The sequence below is a fragment of the Strix aluco genome, chromosome 2, assembly GCF_031877795.1.
Source record: "Strix aluco isolate bStrAlu1 chromosome 2, bStrAlu1.hap1, whole genome shotgun sequence".
Lineage (NCBI taxonomy): Eukaryota > Metazoa > Chordata > Aves > Strigiformes > Strigidae > Strix > Strix aluco.
Window position 1 is genome coordinate 104,191,830 of NC_133932.1, and position 20,861 is coordinate 104,212,690.

Consider the following 20,861-nt stretch of genomic DNA (forward strand, 5'->3'; position numbering starts at 1 on the left):
TCTGAGAGAAAAAGTACATTTCAAAAAATTCTTAGATCAAAAGAACCATAAATTCTGTCCTTAGGAAAATAACAACTATGTGTAAACAATATTACTGTTTTTATTGCACAATTTTATTTTTTTGCCACTAATTTTCTTAATTTGGTATGGTGCAAAACTGAAAAGAGCCTAATTTCTAGACAGATGTTTTTAGTTGTTCACCTATTATTCTACATGGTTCTATGAACGTAGAACGGTATGAAACAGAGAAACATAAAGAAGATTCAAGGGATGTGTCCAAATAAAAAAGAAGAATGGTAAGCAGGTAGTATCACACAAGTGGCAAGAGTTCAAATTATTTTATACACAAAAAATGCAAATACAGAAACAATAATACATGGATGGCTGCATATGTGTATGTCTGTATACAGACATACATACAGCTGCACATAAATATTAAACTGTGTATTAGAGATATATTAATGTATCTGTATTTACATATATATTTTTATATATACACACACATAAATAAAATATATAAAACCATAATCCATATTAATTAAAGCCAAAGATGTGTTTACTACTGCAAAGATCTAACAGTAAAAACACAGAAGTCAAATACATCACAAAGCTGAGAATAAACATACAGAAGAGTGACAGCAGAGGTTAACACTGGTGAAGTAAAGCAAAGGAAAAGTTCAGTGAATGAAAAATGGCAAATTGCTCAAAGTGTGCTGCCTGACAGAAGATTTGAAAAAATATACAGCTAGCATGAAGACTAGGGGTCATGCAGGAAGGAGAAAGCAGAAGTGAAAAAATGGCAGAGGCAGAAATATATGCATAGCACTGAAGGCTACTGCAAATGAGTACAAGCTGAATGAGGTAAAGAAACAAACACCTGCTCGATAAAGATGACATGTAACAACGACAGCAATTTAAAGAGAATAAAAAGAAGGGAAACTAACAAAGAAGTGTGTACCAGAATGAAAGCAAAACATAACCCACGACTTTTACAAGAATCTCAGTGAGAAAAAGGCTGATTTTAACAGTGGAGAGAAAGAAGCGATGGTAAAAAACAGAACAGAGAAATATTAAGATCAAAACACGGCTGTAACTGTACAGAAGAGTAGTTATCAGTGATGAGGGGGGGGGGGAAAAAAAAAAAAGCAAAAGCAGTCCAAGAAAGCCTGAGGCCATGGATCTTACAGACTGGGAAACACTTAAACATGATGGAGAGCAAAATTCCATGAGCTGGGAATACAGCAGACAATACAAAATTATCAACATCATGAGAGCAGCACTGCATTCTGTTAGAACAAATTCAAAAGAATATAACTGGTGCAAACTACATTTAATTTTGGGGATAATTAATACACCTTTATATGCTCAACCATCTGAGTAACATACATGAAGAGCAGCACAAAAGATGGCCGAAGCTTACATGTATAATCCTTTTCCTCTAGTTTCTTCATGTCATCTGGACTTGTCTCAATACCAGCATCCTGCAAATTTTTATGTAAAGCTGATCTGGCAAGGTTTGGTAAAAACCTAAATGAAGAAAAGTAATAGGGAGGTTGTATTTTTTAATTTTTTTAAAAAAGTTTTCAGTATTTTTCTGTAATCTAAAATCAGTATGAAGCTTTACTTGGACCTCAAACCCTCAATGTTTATTCCTTTCACACTCAAATAGTCTTCAACATTTCACCCACCCCTAAGGAGTGAAACAGCTTCTTCCATGGGCAATGAACTACACTTGTGGCTGTGTGCTCATTTTAAAAGGCTTCAGTGTTACTGAATATTGCAACGGGGTTGTAATGTAGGATGGATTAGGACTGGAAGTATTTAATATCCTCATTCCACTGCCAGTAAGAGCTACAATAGAAACAATGCTTTTCTGGAAATACCTTTTCTTTTGATTCAGTCCACTTGGACTCCAGGTTCCAAAGAGAAAGAGTGAGCTCTGATGTATCCAGAACTAGGCCCTTTCAGTTTTCCAAACCTTTTGATAACTACAATTTGCTTCCTTTTGGAAAACAATAAAAAAACCAACAAACCAAACCAAAAAACCCCAACAAGAAAACCTAGATGTTCATAACTTTTCTAGATACAGCTTTTAGAACTGAAACCAAGCCACCACCAAACATCTAGTCATACTAGATATTAATATAACTCTGCTTTGAGTGTTTTGAGACAGTGAAGTAATGCTGATAATGGTGACCCAATTTATATAATGAAATATCTTCATAAAGATGAGAAAAGAGTACAAAGTCATTTCTACTTACCTCCTAGGTTTGAGAATACCACAGAAATACTTCTAAAGAAATTACAGACTTTAAGGAGCAAGACAGCAACTGTATTATCTACTAGAACGCATTAAAAACTATCTTACATATTAGCAACTGACCAAGAAGCTCTTGAATTTAGACCAAAAGTAGCACTTCTACCTGGAAAGGCAGGCTTTATTAACAGCATAGTAAAGGCTTTCATCTGGATGTTGTGACAGTCGACGACAAATTCGCAATAGCTGTCGAGTAGATAAAGATGAAGCCAGTGACTGTGCCTGTCAAAAAATACAAGGTATTTTAATTATTTGATCTCTGGGACTGGATCTCAGGGATTTAAATTGAACAAGTCAGGAGAAAAAAGTAAAAAAGGAATTATTTCAACTTTTCTCCTAATTCATAGGTGCTTTCTGCCTCCTACAGCAGCTTGTGCTTTTTAATCTGCAAGCTTGTAATTCTGTAATAGTTGCAGTAATTCACTGCCATGGAAATCATGATGTCATCAAAAGATTAGCCTTATGATTTCACTTGCTAAGCAACAGGAAGAAAAATGTGCTGATAACTGAATTTTATTTTTTGTATAAAACCTAACACTAAACAATATTCATAAAAACAAGGAGGTTAGCCACTGTAAAAGCATCAATGTCCTAAAAAATCGTTTGCTCTTCACAAACTGAATATGAGCTCCACATGTAATGCTCTGGCAAAAGGGTCTGGCAGGATTCTTGGATGTATAAACAAGACAACACTGGGCAGCAGTAAGGAGATTGTATCACCTCTGCACACGCCTTCTGGGCAGGCTGTTACTGGAACACTGTGTCCTTCTGTGTTGTCCACATGTTAAAATAAATGCTAAAAACTGGACACGATTCAGCAATGAATTACAAAATTGATTCAACGCCTGCGAAGGCAGACCTCAAACAAATACAGCTAAATTTAAAAAACAAACAAAAAACCAGAAGTCCAAAACAGGTGACCATGTATTTAAAGAAAGATATAAAGACTGAGAAAGAAATAATTCTATAATTATGTCTACCGGATGAAGGTATCTAACACAAATAGGTTCCTTATTTTAGCAGGAAACACACAACAATGACCATGATCTGATAAGTCACGCCATGCTTTGCCTGGGTCAAGTGAAATATTTTAATTAGGTAATTTCAAAATGTTTTGTTTTGGTTCATATAAATGATTTCTAACTGCATTACAATTATCTTAATATTATGCTGCTTCAATTGGAAAAAAATCCTGAAATTTGCCATCCAGGGAAAAAAAATAGAGAGAAGCAACACTTCATGAACTTCAGAGTCTTTTTTCCCCCCTCAATAATTTTTAAGCCTGAGAAATGTCTTAACACCAATTCTTTCCCCTGGAAAACTGCAGTTTTGACAAAGAGGAATTAATATTAAAAAAAAAATAACTTCTATGAAATTGTACGTAACTTTTCTCGAATGCTGAGAAAGTAAAAAATAATACTTTTGAGCATAGTATGGAGCAATAAGCAAGAATAATTTAGATTGGGCTAACTGCAAAGAGGACTGCTCCTGCTCCTCCTGCTTTCACTGACAGGAGACTGTGAAGCATCTTCTGAACCACTGTAGTTTACCACCCAGCATTATGGGCACTGTGATGTAAATGATGGCATTTCAAGCGTCATTTCAAGACCTACTCAGCCATGTGTGAAGCATGGGCAAAGGAGAGGGGTGAGTACTGTATCCTTGTTATCCCTGTTCACTAGCCAGAACCCTCACTGCCTTTGGAGATTATATTATCTTTCCAGAAGTATTTTAAACAGCTGAAAGTTTCCCGAGTAAATTTTGGCAGGTCAGCAATCATTCTAAGTCACAACCTGTGAGACTGCACTGATGGAGAATGGCAGCTGAGTATAGTAACTGAGGTAGTGTATTTCATACATTGTGCCACCTTGGTAGAGTACAATCTCTAAGGACATGGGCATTTTAAAGTCTAAATAATATATAGCATCAGATCCTGCACTGAAATGAATGAGCATAGAGGACAGGACCACAGAGGAAAAGCTGTATCACATCTGAGTATTTGCAGCTGGCAGCTATGAGTTTTGGGAACAAAATTTCCTCTTCTCTCTTACCTGTTTTTTTAAGTATTTTATATTGAACAACTGTAAACTCAAAACTGGGTTAGTGACAGTCTTTGTAATACATATCTATGAGACATCTAATTCAACAGGATCTCGACTGTGTTCTCTAGATACTATTGTAAATCAGGCAAACTATTACAATGACTCAGACAACACCCACAAGCTGAATAGTCTACAGGTATTCTTCTATTGTTAACAAAATCACTTTAAACAATGCTTAATATTTCAGGATAATTTCTGTCAGAGCCTTACCTACCTAGGCAACTCTATAAATAGCCTGACATACCTAAGGCACGTATTTCAGCTCCCCGCACAGGTGTGCTATTCCCAACATGTCTCATGTCACTGCTGATCTACAGGAATCCTCACTCAATCCATACTGTGACTCACTTCTCATCCAACATTATACTTCATTTAGATATTTCACAATGCTATAGACATCCACATATTTGGAAAGGATTTTTGTAATGCTCTGTTCAGGCATGGTATGTCTCCACATATGTCAAAACCAATACATTTACACATTATGTGTAGGAAGCTAAATAGATAATAATAACAACACTGTCCCAAAGGTGTACCTAAAAGTCAACCTTTTTACTTACTTTTTTTAAGCTCAGAAGAGCACAACAGCCTCTCTCAGCTTCTTAAACAGTAATACTGTAAAAACTATTACCCATGTTAAAATCATTAAAACTAAGGAGAATGGATTACATTTGCATAGCAGTTGAACTGCTGGATTCCACTAAAAATGTTTTACATTTTAGTTACATTAAAAACATCCAGTGCTTTAGTTGCCATAGCAATAATTTCTTTTTCTTTTCACCATGATTTGGCTGTATCTTTTTAAAGAATTTTGTGGTTACTGTCAGCAGAACTTATTTTTCTTGACAAGACTGCTTTAACAGAATAGCCTGTAGCAGTAAGCGGGAGCCAGGAGCAACTCCTGTAGCCACGAGTTCTAGAGCTTCCCTTTTTCTGAGTCTTTGCTGTTGCCCGTTGGCATTTTATAATGGCTAGGGTAGTTCGCATTGCCCTAAAAGCCCCAATAATTTCAGCCATCAAAGTTCCAGTGACTACAGCGAAGTAGTCAAAATATATTTGGGGACACATCTTTACATCCATACCTATTCAAAATGCACCTCAAGCATGTTTCACTGTGAGCCATGTATCTAAACCCACCGACAACATGTGTACTGTTCTGCCTGACTTCTCTAGGATTCCGGCAATTTCCTAAAAGCTTTACTTATGCAGATTCTAAAAATGTACATCACAAATCAAAAAAGTTTACAGTACGCAGTGCAGTTATTGTCAGCAATAATTTTCCGTGGCTGGTTTTCCAATCAGGCAGCCTTGAAATAACACTATAGCTTAGCATGCTTCACCCAGTCTTTGTTAAAAGAAACAGTCACAGTAAGAGAAAGTAAATTTAAAAAAGAATAAAAAAAGGGTTCACCGTGGCATCATTTGTCTCCCGAAGCTTGTGTGTTAGTGACAACAACTGCTCCACAGCCACACTGGGTACATTTGGAATCTGCTTGAAAGAAAAACAGTATTAATCTTACTGCAAGATACGCAAGTTCCGTATACAGTTACACCCAGATGCAATGAGCATACAGTTGCTGCAGTTGCTTTATGTCAACCAAAAGGAATACAGTTTTGACAAAGAGCGTTTTTTTATTACAGCACCATTTAATATCACAATAAGAATGCTAATTTATGTCAGTACTGTTAAGAGATAAGCAGATATGCTGCTTTGATAAGCTTTGAAAATGAAGACTCATTTATGCTACACTGAAATAGCAAAATATTTTTTATGTAGTAAATAGCCATGTTCAGTAAGCATAGTCATGTGTAAAATATTGAACATGCTTACCATTTCTTTAATAACTTCCATTTCTTCACTCTTGCTTAAAGATCGAACATTATGAAAAAGAAACAGTGTCAGAAACTCTGGACCCAGCCATTGTTGAGTACTACTTCCAATGACAGGAGGTTCTGCTAAGACCACTATTCTGAAAGAAGGATGGATAGGAAAAATAGACCTGCAAAAAAAATTTAAAAATGCATTATCTGGCTTAAACAGTGAATACGAAATTTAATTTTTACATTATATAAAAAAATAAATTATTGTCTATACAAATCATTTGCAATGCAACTTTATTTTTTAAAAAAGACTGCAAAATGTGACTTGTGATTTTATAAATTTACAATTTTTTTATGCTCAGAAGGGCACTCAAGTCTCCTCATCTGCAACAGTACCTGCATGCCTCAAGATGAACAAATACCAGCAACTAAGCTACAGTCTACTGCATAGTATGTCTGAAATGGACACATCTCATTCATCCGATGGACTTTACAAGTGCTTTATCTAAAGCAGGATGTCTCACAGGCAAATTAGGGAGAGAGCAAGATCTACCAGAGCTGCAGTAATGAGCAACTTCTTTTACGTAATTAGACTGACAGAAAGGATGACACTGTAGAGATTGGCCTAGATACCATGAAGAGCTAGAATTCGTAACAGTTTTGGAACATTCTCCTTACTGATGCTCTTTGTGGCCCTTGGAAAATCACCTGGACTCTTGGGGTGGGATTAATATGCTTCATAATATTCCTGAAAGTTATACTTCAAAGACCAAACCAGTCACCTCACCCTTGGCTCATTTTAGAGTCAGCATGGGGAGACAGGTCCCTCTAATGGCAGATTAAGAATTTAAGAAATGCCCCACTGGGTGCTTCAATCTAAACATCTCAGCTGGAGATACTCCTTCAGGAAAGCGCATAAGCCTAGCCACTACCAGTAGTCTGTCCGCTCATATTCTCCCAGCATCCACAGTCGTATCTTCAAAGACATTGGAGGGTAGATCTCTATTTGCTTTAATGTCTGTTTACCCACAAATTTCTCTAATCCCCTTCTGAACTTCATCCTATCTGCCTCCACAACTTCCTGTGGCAACACATGCACTGCTCACGGTGGTAGAAGGTACTGACCTGCTAGCTTCAGTCAGTGTCCCCTAGTTCACACTGCAGGATTTGGTGACTGTCTCTTAGACACCTGCCTATTTGATTCCACTGAAGATAATGGGAGCTTACTGTGATTAACACAAACCTGAATATACAACTTTTAGATGCATGTGTTAGGGCAGTAGAAGACCGCTGCCTCGTTTTTTGGTATCTTTGCCTTCTTTACATCTTTTGTCTCCCTTATCTATGTAATACTATCACCTCTTTGGACTGGGAATTCATTGGTACTCATCAATCAGCACAACTGCATGATCTCTAGAAGCAGCAGAAGTAACAGAGAATAGCAAATCAGATACAAAAGCCAGCCATATTGTGCAAGGAGGACCTGTTTTCAACAGTCAATTTCAAAGTACTCCTATTAAAATAGGAGACATTAATTAAATTTCACTTGCTTTTTCCAAATTAGACAGCTTACATTGGTAGATATGCCTGGTATCATGTCATTTCCCATATAAATTACTACATTTGAAATCAGAACCTTGGGGGCAAGTATTCTTCCTGGTTAAACTGAGGGAGGAAACAATGGCATAAGCAAGAAAATATGGACAGATTATGACTACTAAACATAAATTAACAAATCTATTGCATAGGTGGCTCATCTGTTCATCTCAACAATAAACCTGTGATACAATAGAGCAATTATAGCAAACAGTCTCTTGTATCAAAGCAAACACAGGGGGAGGCATGAGTTATTCTCAGCTGAAAGTCATAAGCCTAGAAGCTACTCCCTGATTGATAAAAATAGAAATAGATGTCTGAAAACATCACATGAAAGAGGAACCAATGGGAATGTCACTGTCACTAAGCATAAAAGAAGGTCAGGGAACATTAGCCAACCTTATTATAGAAGAAAACATTTTCTAGATAGGATAAACACATATACTTCCCGACTCACCTCTCCCCCATTACTGAGAAGAAAAACAACCCTCCTCCAGAAATCCACCAAATTCAAAGGACCAATTCTAGTCCTTCTGCAATACCATAAAAGAACACAAGAAGCAGTCAGCTTGCCCTAGTAAAAAGAACACATTTCTCTTGTACCACTTCCACATCACTAACTAGAAGGGCATGGTGGGGACGGCCAGGGAGGGCACAGGGAAAAGTGGGAGGAGAGGAGATGCGAAGTAAGGGCAAGCTAACTTGCTGATATCAGTTAAAGTCACTGACATACTCTCTAGACTTGGACATATCACAACATCACTGCTGTGTTTCCAGTTTGTAAACACGAATAAAACTATTTGGCTACTTCAAAAGCCAGTTGTTTGGACTGATGCAATGTTGAAAATGTCAAGCTAAGTGTTTTTTTAAAGCAAATGCCACAAATGAGTCAATCCTGCAATGCTCTGAAAGTTCCCAGCTTCCATCACTGCAACTGAAGAGCCTCAAAGTTGTTCCATCATAAGACAGATCAAGACTCTAAAGGAATATAATATGGAGCTCCTACATGGAGCTATATTTAAAAAAAAAGAAATCCTTGACATCTTGTGTTCTTTGCAGATGAAGGCCAAGTAAGCACACCTTGTTAAAAACTTGACACCTTTTAAATTAATGAGCCTCAAGCACAGTGGGAAGATTTGGTGTTAGTTGATTAATACAAAGAGGCTCTATCCTTCTCTCTATTAAATGTTTACTGATAAAACAGGTAGTAGAACACTCTCCTAATAATATGTGTGTCCTTCTTTTGACATCAGTGTTTAATTCCAGCCAAGGATTATTGCCACTGCTCTTGAGAGAAAGATCAGAACGCAGTCTGTTCAGGGTGATTTTAGGGAAAGATTTCCTTGTTATTGACACATGGTTCTGAGGAATTGAAGCCTCTCCTAAAGAAAAAAAAAATTCAGAATGGCATTCCTAATGCCACCTTGCACAACCAAACTATTTTTGGTCATCTCTTCCTGTAACATGATTTAATACATCTCATTTTCTATCAAATTTTATGAGTTCGGAATTGTCATTACTAGGACTAGAATGACCTATTGTTGTTTTCTTGCTGTTTTTCTTCCAGTCTAAAGTTAACAGATTACCTGAAAATTCACAAAACTGGGGGGGGAAAAAAAAAGTAAAAGCTAGAAAATGTAAGCAATTAAAAACTTTTATTGCTTGCTAAATTCACTCCCTGCCACATTTTTTATCTGTCTTATCTACTGTGTGTTCCCTTTCAACCTAATCACATGGAAAATAATCTACTGTCTGCAGGGCATTAAAACCACCCATGCATTATGAGTGACTTCTTTTAGCTTTTGAACAATCCTATTATATACCTACTTCTAGATTTTCCTAGAATAGCTGCCTTTCTGCTCACCACACCAAGGACATCATTTCTCTGTGCGTGCACACATGTTGTGGGGGGATATGCACCCAAACAGGTTAAAATACTGCATCATAAGACAAACCAACACTTCACTGCTCATCTTGTAAAGGCTGTGTGCTGCCTTTACAGTATTTGTCTCAGTGAAGTAATGGATGATTACAGAAGAAATTCTATGCAGAAATTTTGGATATGCACAGTACTTGAATGCACTTTCTCTTAATCTCTGAACCTGTTCAGGAAAATGAATCATACAATAATTAAATGAATAAGGAATCAGCAGCTATAACTTCATTCCATGTAAAAGATCTTTAAGGACCATCTGTCACTTTCTCAAGGGCAGCTTTTTTTTTTTTTTTCTTCTCCTCAAACAAATATACTTAGTTTTCTCCAATGAGTGAATGTCATCTTACTGTGACTGTTTGCTAACTTACCTCCACAGACAAACTGGCACAAGAAAGAATAGAGGAAAATGTACACTGTGCCCACTGCTAGTTACCTTGTAGTTTATAGGCTTTCAGCAGGCCAAGGAGTATCCCAAAATCTCACATGGGTAAATGTACTGCTTGCACTTGTCAGTGCTGACAGAGCTATTGCACCCACCAGTCTGAAGCCCCTCTCAGAAAAATATTAGTAGGCACAACAGATGTAGAAATGTAATGAAATAATAGTGAACATATAACTCAATAACAATAATTACCATAATTTAAAATAAGAATATATTTTATTAACTCTTACAAAGGTAATAAAACTTTTAAATGAAGTTGTCCAAAAGTATAATTTATGAATACTACTGCTCTAAACTGCAAAACGTGAAAACAATCTGAAAACCAAACAACAGTTTCCTCTTTGTCCAGCACTGCTAATAACACTGCCATGGTTTAAGCACATTCACATTCACTACTGTGTTTACGCTCATATACAGAGGCATGCGATTTCTTTCGACCATACTGTAATCTGAAATACTATCCCTTTAATTAAAAAAAGAAAAACTCTTGACTTATCAGGTTGGAAATTATGTGATGGGTTGTGCAGTGTTCTCCTTTCTATTCTACTACACATACAAGTATTATTACCCTTGCACTGAAAATTAAAGGCACTAAAACTGTGAAAAAATATTCACATTTTTTACTATCAAATATTTTCATGTAAGAGCATGAAAGCTTAGTACAAAATGTGTCTTGCTTGTCTGAAGAAGGGATCTCCTAAAACTTCTTCACTAATATCTCAAGTTCTTCTCTTCATAGAAATAGGAAAAATCTTTAGGTCCTTTTACAAACACAGACTAAAAAAAAATGTTTACAGAAGTTTTGGCTCATTGATTATGAATAGTACTCCTTTTCTCTAAAACATATTTATATGGAAATTCTGTTTTAAAATTCCATTCACAAAGCACCGAGTTCAAGTAGTCTACTAAAAAGCATTATCAGTTATTCTTTTCCATTACAAAAGATATATTTGTATTTATGTAACTTACAACAGCATCTGGCCACCATGATCATTAGTGAGTCTTAAATTAAGGGAACAGAGAGTAACTGAGTTATTTTGTATTTATGAATGATTAGAAGTAGCACAGAAGACAGAAACTGCCAACTATACTACAAATAGTCACTGCAATCAAGAACACTCATGCACAGCAAAGCTGACTCGAAGCAGGCGGTGGGGGGGTGTGGGAGAACTATGTACTCCATGTTCTCAGTTTCTCTGACATATGGCAGTAAGGTATCAGTTCTTTATCACAGCTGCCTTCCAGGTTCCAGCTACTGCTTTTTCTGAAATCCTGAAGATGGCTTTGCACTCTCCTAACCTAATGATTTCCTAATGAAGTTTTTAGCTTCTTTCTTTCAAATTCTAGTCCATCAGAAATACTCCTTTTTCTCTTGATCTTGTATCTCCTCTGTTCATGACTATTTTCAGTTACTTCATTTAGGCCCTGCCTGACCGTTTAGACATTAAAAACTGTCGTGCACTTCCACTGAATCACTGGTGTGCCTCTCGGTATGTTTTTTCTTCTTCCTCTGTTTCTTGAAGAACTACATTAGTACATGAGATCAGGTAGATAATAAAAAGGTTAATAACAAACTAAAATGTTACTTTTGTAACTTAATATGTATTCTATGTACCATATTGATTCCCAATATACAAATGAGAATCAAGGCTGAATGAAAGGGATTTAGGAAAAAAAAGTCAGAATAATCTGATTCAAACAAAACTTGAAACCACTTTCCATAGGGAACTCCCTTATTGAAAAATTAACAGTAGTGGTAGTGTGTCACTCATCAAACATCCCAGATTCAGTCCCAGCAGAACTGGGAATGACAGCATATATTCTGCAAGCCTGGCAAAATGCAACTGTACCGAAATTACTTTAGTCAAATCCAGTAAATCAGTATAAGTAAAGCTCTCTTTTCATCTTACTCTAACATCAGAAATATAGCTAAGGACACTAGCCACAGCCATTGACACACAGCAGAAAGACACAACATTTCTCATTGATATGGAAAGCATCTCCTAATTACAATTCAGAAAGTAAGAATTTGCCCAGTCAATCTGCTAATAAATTCAAGGTACAACATATTCTATATAACATCTCCACAAGGCAATATTTTGCAGGCAAATGAGGGATGGCTAGCACCATCATGTTTTCTTAGTCTGTGATTAAATCAGCTGTCAATACCCTAGATATCATTTGATGATTAGGTGTCTGGAGAGAAGGGCTAATTCCGCACAGCCATTCTGCAACACTGGAAGGTACAGAAGCTTGCAGTGACAGGTAACTGTTGTTGAAAAGGACAAGCAGCAGGAAGAAATGAAGTTCTGGAATCAAAGAGCTATTGACATTGCATCCTGGAGCCAGTCAAAGGTAGTGATGTTTTCAGAATATGTAAGGGACCAAAACCAGGATGAGGTCCTGAAATACATTCAGTTCCTCAAGGGCTGACAAGAACAGTGCCCACTCTACAGAGGAGTGGTTCACCAACGCCAAAGAAGCCCATAGCTGAAACCAAAGAAGCAGATACATGTTTGCATTACTTTACCCTGACTTCTTTTGAGTAAGTCAATACAGAAGAAAGCTGAACAAGGGCCAGACTGAATGTTTCACCTAGGAGAAGGTGGGATTCTCAGCACAATGGACTTCAGCTAATTCGGTACCAAGAATTTTCATCCGTATCCAAGATGGTGCTAAATGATCACACCAAGCTTCCAGATGCAGGAATGCCTATACAGTGGGGATTCTGTTTGTTTGTTTGTTAAGATCAAGTACTAATCAGAAAGGTATTCCTAAGACAATCGACACCCCTCATTTATGGATCAGAGGGTGAAAGCTCATTGTCAATCAAATAGCTAATCTAGGGCTTGGCAATTAACAATACACTATGTTGCAAAATATTAAGGTGGCTAGGTACATTGCAGTACATTGCAACCTGAAGGAAAGGGGGACAGTCTTCTGAGGAAAGCCAAAAAAAGAGTTTTGGAGCCTCCAAAGTAGTCAAAAGCAATGCACAATTAGCACTGAACAGTGGAACCAAAAGGTTATTTGATGACCCTGAAGGGAAGGAAAGTGGGTACAGAGGTGGCACAGTATGGAGATGGGTTTGCAGAATAGTCATTAAAGAAGATAGCTTGGACAGTTCTCATGGTCTAACAATAATGAAGGTTATAAGGGAGTCCACTGACAAAACAGCCATCGTTAGAATAGGGAGACACAGAATCCAGATGTAAAGCTCTATTCTTGTGAGAGAGGTTTGATTCTGGAAGAGGGGCAGTACTAAAGATGAATGTGTGATGAACTGTCTAGATTTTTGGAGTATATTGGCATGAACTAAAGAGTACCACACAGTAAGCAAAACAGCACAGTCACTGCCATTCTGCCTGAAAGCACCTTTGAGCGGACCATGACCACAAAGCCGGGAGGAGACTCACACAAAGACTAGATGTATTTTGAAGTACAAAGTCCAATGAAAAGTTGGGATACCATTCAAGATGGATCCCTGGAGCTTTTTTGCTTCTCTTTTCAAAGTCTGGGTTTAAAAACCTGATAAACAGAGCACTTCCCTGATATATAGTTCTTCAGTCAAATAAAACAAGTGCAGGAAATGCCCATCTAGCTGGGTGTATGGCCTCATCGGTGTGGATACAATTTGCAACAAAAAAGTCAAAATAAATGCTATGGAAGACTTAAAATGAAGTTTGTTTTGTTGTTGGCTTTAAAAAAAAAAAAACCAACCCAAAACCCACAGTATTTTGGATCAAAAGGGAACCAGAAATAACAAAACAACCAGGCAGTAGAAGAAGAACAGCTTTTCTAAAGGGTGGACTATGAAGGAGGTCAAAGAAAAAAATTGTATTCAGCAAGACAATTATGCCTCTCTGGCGTGGCACATCATGAACGCATCCCCACTATAACTGAAATGACCTCTTCAAAGCCTGGGCACATGCACACCCTGCAGCGTAAATATGAGCACGGACATCTGACAAAACTTCACCTGTTTTTTCAGAGGTTAGAGCCATTTAATAATCACAGTATGTTTAGCTCCTTATATATTACTGAATATTAGCTTGCATTTGTTTTGATGTACATTCAACAATATCCCTCCCATTAACTAAAATTGGTCAGCAGTGTTTGACTACATAGTAAGTATGGCCTCAGAGGACTAGAAAACTTTTCTATCTGTGGAATGTTTCTAGCAGACAAGTGGAAGTGAAGAAACAAAAAGAATAAGCATAATGGGTCCCAACCCATCCTTAGGATTTCCTGCCCCATATTAGTTGTAAATTAAATGCCACCTTTCTAGCTAATGAGCCAAAGGAAAGTAACAAGTTGTATTTAACTTCAATTTAGCTTTATTTTCCAACACTCTTTATAAAGTGTTCCAAAATTAAATGTTATATACCTTTATATCTATGTTTTTATGCACTTAGAATTTCTCTTCAATTTCTTACTCATTCTGTTAAAGGATATTGAATGTTTTCCTTTTAGTTCAAGCACTCTAAACAGGATATAATTTTCCCATGCCATGAAAAGGAAAAAAAGCTCATGAGGAAACTGACGTTTATGTTTCTCTTAGTGATTAGAAGGTATCAATTTATTAGGGAAGCATTTTGCATGATGTTTTTGTAAAAAAAAAAAAAAAAAGGAGATTAAGTTCTACAGGATGAAATGCTGTTTGCATTCTAGAGTCATAGCTGAAGCTTTACCTTTCTTGTAGTTTCTCATCAGAGATCTGTAATCCTTCTTTTAAGTTTCGGTATCTATCTTCCCTTAACAATCTGGTGCCATCATAGAGAGTCAGTTCTCTGTCATGTATTAGTCTGTTTGAAAACAAAGAATAAGCTTTATCTAGCCTTTGATTACTTTTTAAAATACTTATATCATATAACTAATGCTTTTTCTAAAAGCTACCTCAGTCAACATGGGTCGTATTAAAAAAAAAGTTATACCAATTTAAGATGCACCCAGGTGTGGAGGTAAAATAATATGCATAAGTAGTTTCAGTGCATAGTCAGTCAACTTAGTAAGAAAATGAAAAATAAAAAATTCTATCTTACCAGTAGAGTGTGATAAATGGCATGAAACAGCCATTTTGTTATACTTGTACCAAGTAACATACTTCTGTTTTGCTTCTTGAAACAATATATTTCAGTTGTCTTTAATGACTAACATATATACTGACCCAGCTTTTATTTTTTTTATGCAGAAGTTGATTAAATATAATGCATGCATGACAGAAGAAAAATCAGAAGGCAAAGCTAAACTGATTAAAAACGGAAAAAAAGGCAAGCATAATTCTCTCTTCTGCCCTTCTGTGTACATATATATAACAAAATAAGGCACAGAATGTTTTTGCTACAATGTGCTTTTGAAGCTGGTGATATCCTTTTAAGATTGAAAAATGATGCAGGCACATGAAAAAGCAGAAAAATTTGACCTGACAGTATAGATTATTATTAACATAGTATTTGCTATTACTACTTCTGTTCTGCAAAGTTTATTTTTTATTGAATTATGAAATAATGTTTAGAAAGAGTTCTTTGCAATCAGTATAAAGTATGCTTTTACATATAACTGTAACGATTGCATTTTATTTAAAAGCAGAATGCATTCAAGGGATTTCAAACGTTTCCTGACATCTTCCATTTTCAAACCATTGTGCAAATATTACCGATCTTTAGATTTCATAAGTTTAGAGTAAAATCTAGCTCATTCTTTAATTCAGACTTAAATTCTGCATTTACAAAGAATTTCCTTTATTATTATAGACTTACAAAGAACATGAAAGAATTGCTTCTGCTTGTAAGTATGTAAGGACTTAAAAGTCAATGCTCAGATTGATCTTTACAGTATTCTTGAAGTTATAAAGTGATATTCACCAGAAGGAACTTAATTTCTCAGTATGCATGTGCTCAATAAACAGATCACGTGCACTCAACTTATCCGTGTTCACATCCTGACCTTTGAAGTACAGCTAGAGTGCCAGGGTTAATTCGATGAATGCCATCCAGAATAACAAGCTTTCCTTCCAGGGCAGCAGTAACAAGTGGCGATGGTCTCCAAGCAGTGTCTCCATTAGGAAGAGTATACCTTTGCTGTAGCAAATCTCTAGCTGTCATATCCTGTAAGTATCAATTCATCAGAATTCATATGCTCTGTTTTCTTTATCTACAAGTACATGCTTTCTCCTTAAAAAACTGCACTCTGTTTTTCCTGAGAACATACCCAAAAAAGATTAGCAGGAAATCTTCAATTACTTTTCCAAAGAGTTTAGAAATATGCACGCAGATCTACACACACATTATGTTAAACAGCCTTTGGAAGTTCTAGACTTGCCAATATCACCTCTTTGAAGCCAGAACAAAAGCCCTTAAATGTAGTTCAAGCATATGACAACTTGTACACAGCTTTGTATACAGAAGGGGGCAGTAATTAAACCTGGAACAAACAAGAGTAATTTATTTCATACAAAAGTCCCCTGAAAGAGCAAAGATTTCATCATTAGTCTTGAACACAAACCAGCATGACATTCCACCTCTCAGCAGCGCACATCGGAGAATAAAGGACAGAGTAAGAAAGAAGCCAGTAGCACACAAAATATCAAAAGTACATAGGATATCACAAAATAACGCTTAAGGGATAAATAAAAACCAAAGGCAAAATCTAGCATATCCTCCAGCACACATATTTTAGATGTTCCATTATAACAAGTAAGCACTAGAGCAACAACGATGTAATAGCCATTTTGTGACCTGGAAGATGAAATTCCTTCCTCAGGCTGTGCTGTGAACACAACTTAACCTAAAATCAGATGAGAAAAATATTTTCTATTGTAGCTGTAGCTTTTGCATATGTCATTTTCACAAGTATAAACCCTTCGAACTTTAAAAAATAAAAATAGAACACATTACGTCATATGGCCTGAATCATTTCCTCTTTCTACGTTTCCTTAAAAGCCTTAAAATAACAGGACGAAGTCTGGTTCCTTCAGTGCTTCCACATTGTATAATTTAAAGTCCCACACTGAAATCCACAAAACCAGACCATATTTTTATTATTGTATTTCTGTTTTTTTACTGCTGCATTTGCTCTTTTCTCTTTTATTAATGAATTAGACTAAAACCAGAATGTGAAACATTTTTATCAAAGCCAGACAAAAATGTGGTTTTAGGACTTTCATCAGAAGTGTGCATTCAGTAGCTAGAAAATGCTGTATAACTGAATATTTAACTAACACACCTGCTGATAAGTCACCTCTAGAGGAATGAAAGAACACAGAGTATGAATTGACTGGGAGCCTAGTATGCTATATAGAATGTCCATCTGTAATTCCAACAACCACTTGAGAACCATGCATTAGTTTTCTGGAGATAAACTCAGAAGTGTATTTTGCTGCAAAATATTTTCTGAAATATAAAATGAATGTTTATATTGTGATTTTAATGGCTGAATGAGATCCAATGTAGTGAAGCATTAAAAAGAAGTATCATTTGCTAACACCTGAGCAGTTTCTGTAAGGGATTTGTTTTATGGCTAAGTACCTGTGCAGTGATTTATTGTTTCTATTTACTTACTTGAAACCAATTTTTAATATATGATATTAAAAATATAACGTTATGAGATATAATACTCTAACACTAAAAATCCCTCCCTTTGGAGAGGAGGTAATAGAAGTATATGAATTAATTTTTTCCCCTTATTTTGGGCAAAGAAATGGCAACATTATATTGCCTTGTGAAACAAAATGCTTATTTTAATTTGTAACAGTCATTGTAACTTATGTGTTTTACATTGCATTGTTTATTTTCTAAAATATCTTGTATACAGGAAAAAAAAGAGTTTAGGAGAGAAAACAAGTAGGATAATTTCTGTTCCACTCCCTTTAACAGCTATAGCAATATAAGGCCTCCAACCTAGTCATTTTTCATGGCTCGCAGTGCTAATCATGTTCTTGGCAATTATAAGGTGAAAAATCTATGTTTCCTGCTTTTCATGCCAATTTGGACTCATATTTTGTTAGTATTTCTCAAATAAAAAATTGGAAGGAATTTGTAAAGAAAAATTATGAGGTCATGCAAAAAACAGAAAAAAATCCTAGAAACAAAAACATCACAATACACAAACACTAGTGATGTGCTTAAGAGACTGGTTTTGCTGGGGAAGAGAAAGAGCAAGTCACCAGAAAACTGTTCTAACATCACTTTGAATATTGCCTTTTTTTTTCTCCCCTGAAACTGTTCGGGGGAGAAAATGTTTTACTTTAAACAATTTAAACCAAAAGTTCCCTAACTACAGTCCACAAAGACCTCTTTGGCTGCTGCTTCTCATTTGTTGTCTCTTACCACAGTTAAGCAACAACTTAAACCCAAACCTTTCCTAATCAGGATGAGTTTCCTTTGTCAGCAATTTGCCTACATGAAATTGCATATCATGAGAAATCCGTATGATGGTATCAGATATCACAAATGAGACAGGAATTGTTCTCTGAGCCAACTGTTTGTATAAGAGATGATCTATGTGTTCAGAAGGTTTGAGAACCCTTGGTTTAGGTAAATTTGATTCTCATCTCACAACATAAAAGCTTTTAGAGGCTTTTTTCTGTGAAGTCAATATAAAAAGAGCCATGCCTTTTCGCACTATTCAAGCCTTTAAATCAACTTCAGATGGAAAGAATGATGAAGCAAATATTAAAACTAAAAGTAATCGTTATATATATATAAAAAATCTAAGAATTATTTTTGTCACAAAGCCTGAAGAAAAATAGTGCTACTGTTTCAGACTAAGTGCCCCACTACTTATTTTTGTGCCTGTGGAAATTATCGGAAAACAAAAATGAACCATAGGACAAATAAAAGGCTCCTTAATTTTAGAAATGGATTTAGGACAATATGGTGTCTCAAAAAATCAAAGAGACACTTTTTTGAACCAAAGTTTAAAAATCTGCTAAATTTATAGCATTATCAAACTTCTCACAGCCTTCACTGCTGAATTATTGTATGAATTAATACATTTAACATTTATTCTGTCATTACATTATCCTATTACCTTGCCAGGCAAAGCCCCTGATATGTTATTAGATATTTTAAGAGAAACAAATAAATTCTTAAAATTTATCAGAAGATGTATAGCTCAGCTATATTTCATCATTTTTTTATACACTGTTTCCTGTAAAAACTTTTGAGATTATGTATGACATTGTACATAGGAAACATCTATACATATAGAAACGTGGATCTTAGGGAGACTTGTCTACACAGGAATTTATAGTGAACAATGAGCTCACAGTCATCTATTTGCCTTAGTGATACTGTTTGATATCACCAAAAAACCTCTCTATAAAAACCCTCTGCCCTTTGAACTTGATCAAAACCTGGTGAAACCAAACAAAAGGTTCACTTCAGTGGGAAATACTTCAAATCATTGGCCTAGATTTTATTTCTGTAGGAATTACAAATCCCTCTGAAAGGAAGATGTTTTCTGAGTAACTAATACCAGCTCTTCTCATGTGTCTCCAAAAAGGAAGTCTTCTGCTCCTATTCAGAGAAGCCATATTAATTAAAGGTAGGATGTTGAAAAACAAGACTTATGTTTTTAAACATAATTGTGTCATTTTGCTGGTGAATACCCAATATTGTATCATGTGCAGCAAAACAAGGGTTAGGGTCTGCCTGTCCTTAGGCAGGTTTGTCAAGTTGTAGAAGTTATTTTCCTGGGATGATTTAAAAATAAGTTTAAAGTGACAAGTGCAGAGAGAAGTATGCAGGCTAGGTGGACACACTCAGTTCTGGCTCAGAAACTATGCACCTATCTTAATATACCACTAGACAGAAGGTAATAGGCACTGCTGGGAATACGAGTATATTACTATGAATATAACATTGCATTGACGAGGCTATGTAGCATTGGAACCTACATCTGCTTGCACCTGGCCATGTTAAAGTGTAAGAAAAGAGCACAAATCATGTGTCTGACACAGTTTCAGAGTCTGCATCTTTATCAGCTGAAGCCACATAGGGGAAAGGAAAAGCAGTGGGATCATGTCTGGGGAGGTTCTCAACAGTGCAGGAAAACATAAAATGGTCTGTCTTTCTTTTTTCACCATCAGTAATATTTCTGTTTTCTATTTTCTCTCACTTTTTGTCTGTTTTAACCCTTCAACCTCACCACCAATTTCTGTCAGTGTATCTGTCTCCCCCCATGCCATTGCACTTCCAAATCAGCTGCCACTGCCACTTCTTCCTTTGGAGGTCTCCATGTTGCCTGAGAAAAATTTAAAGAAGCAAAGGGATGGAAGAAAGAGACCAATATGTTGCATTAAATCTGATGCTAATGTTCTCCTGCAGCATTGCCAATTATCACTTACAACTGTAAATCCTGTGATATTTGGTGTGTTTTGACTCACAAGGTGAAGGAGTTCATATTTTATTTGAGTGTTTTCATTCCTCAAGGTTATGGAGAAAACCTTACATGTGTGATCTCCATTGTGAAAAGCTAGCAAATTGATTAATTCTACTTTTTAATCTTGTAATTTTTCACTTTATGTCATGAAGTTAGACTGTATCAGGATCTAAGACTGACAATTCTTTCCAGACATGTACTGAGTGACCACTGGCTGTGGGAGATCACTGTTAAGCATTAGAGCTTGGGGTTTGCAAAAAACCT

General features: G+C 36.1%; 1 protein-coding gene across 1 annotated transcript in view; it reads right to left on the minus strand.

The window, feature by feature from the left end:
• The window catches only part of VWA8 (von Willebrand factor A domain containing 8), a 196,396-nt gene that overhangs the window by 119,146 nt on the left and 56,389 nt on the right, over positions 1-20,861 (minus strand). The window contains exons 13-18 of the mRNA XM_074815604.1: positions 16,161-16,321; positions 14,906-15,019; positions 6,251-6,419; positions 5,831-5,908; positions 2,424-2,539; positions 1,421-1,527 (exon numbers count right to left, since the gene is read on the minus strand). Coding sequence (XP_074671705.1) covers positions 1,421-1,527; positions 2,424-2,539; positions 5,831-5,908; positions 6,251-6,419; positions 14,906-15,019; positions 16,161-16,321 — 745 coding nt within the window. The remainder of the gene's footprint in view (positions 1-1,420; positions 1,528-2,423; positions 2,540-5,830; positions 5,909-6,250; positions 6,420-14,905; positions 15,020-16,160; positions 16,322-20,861) is intronic.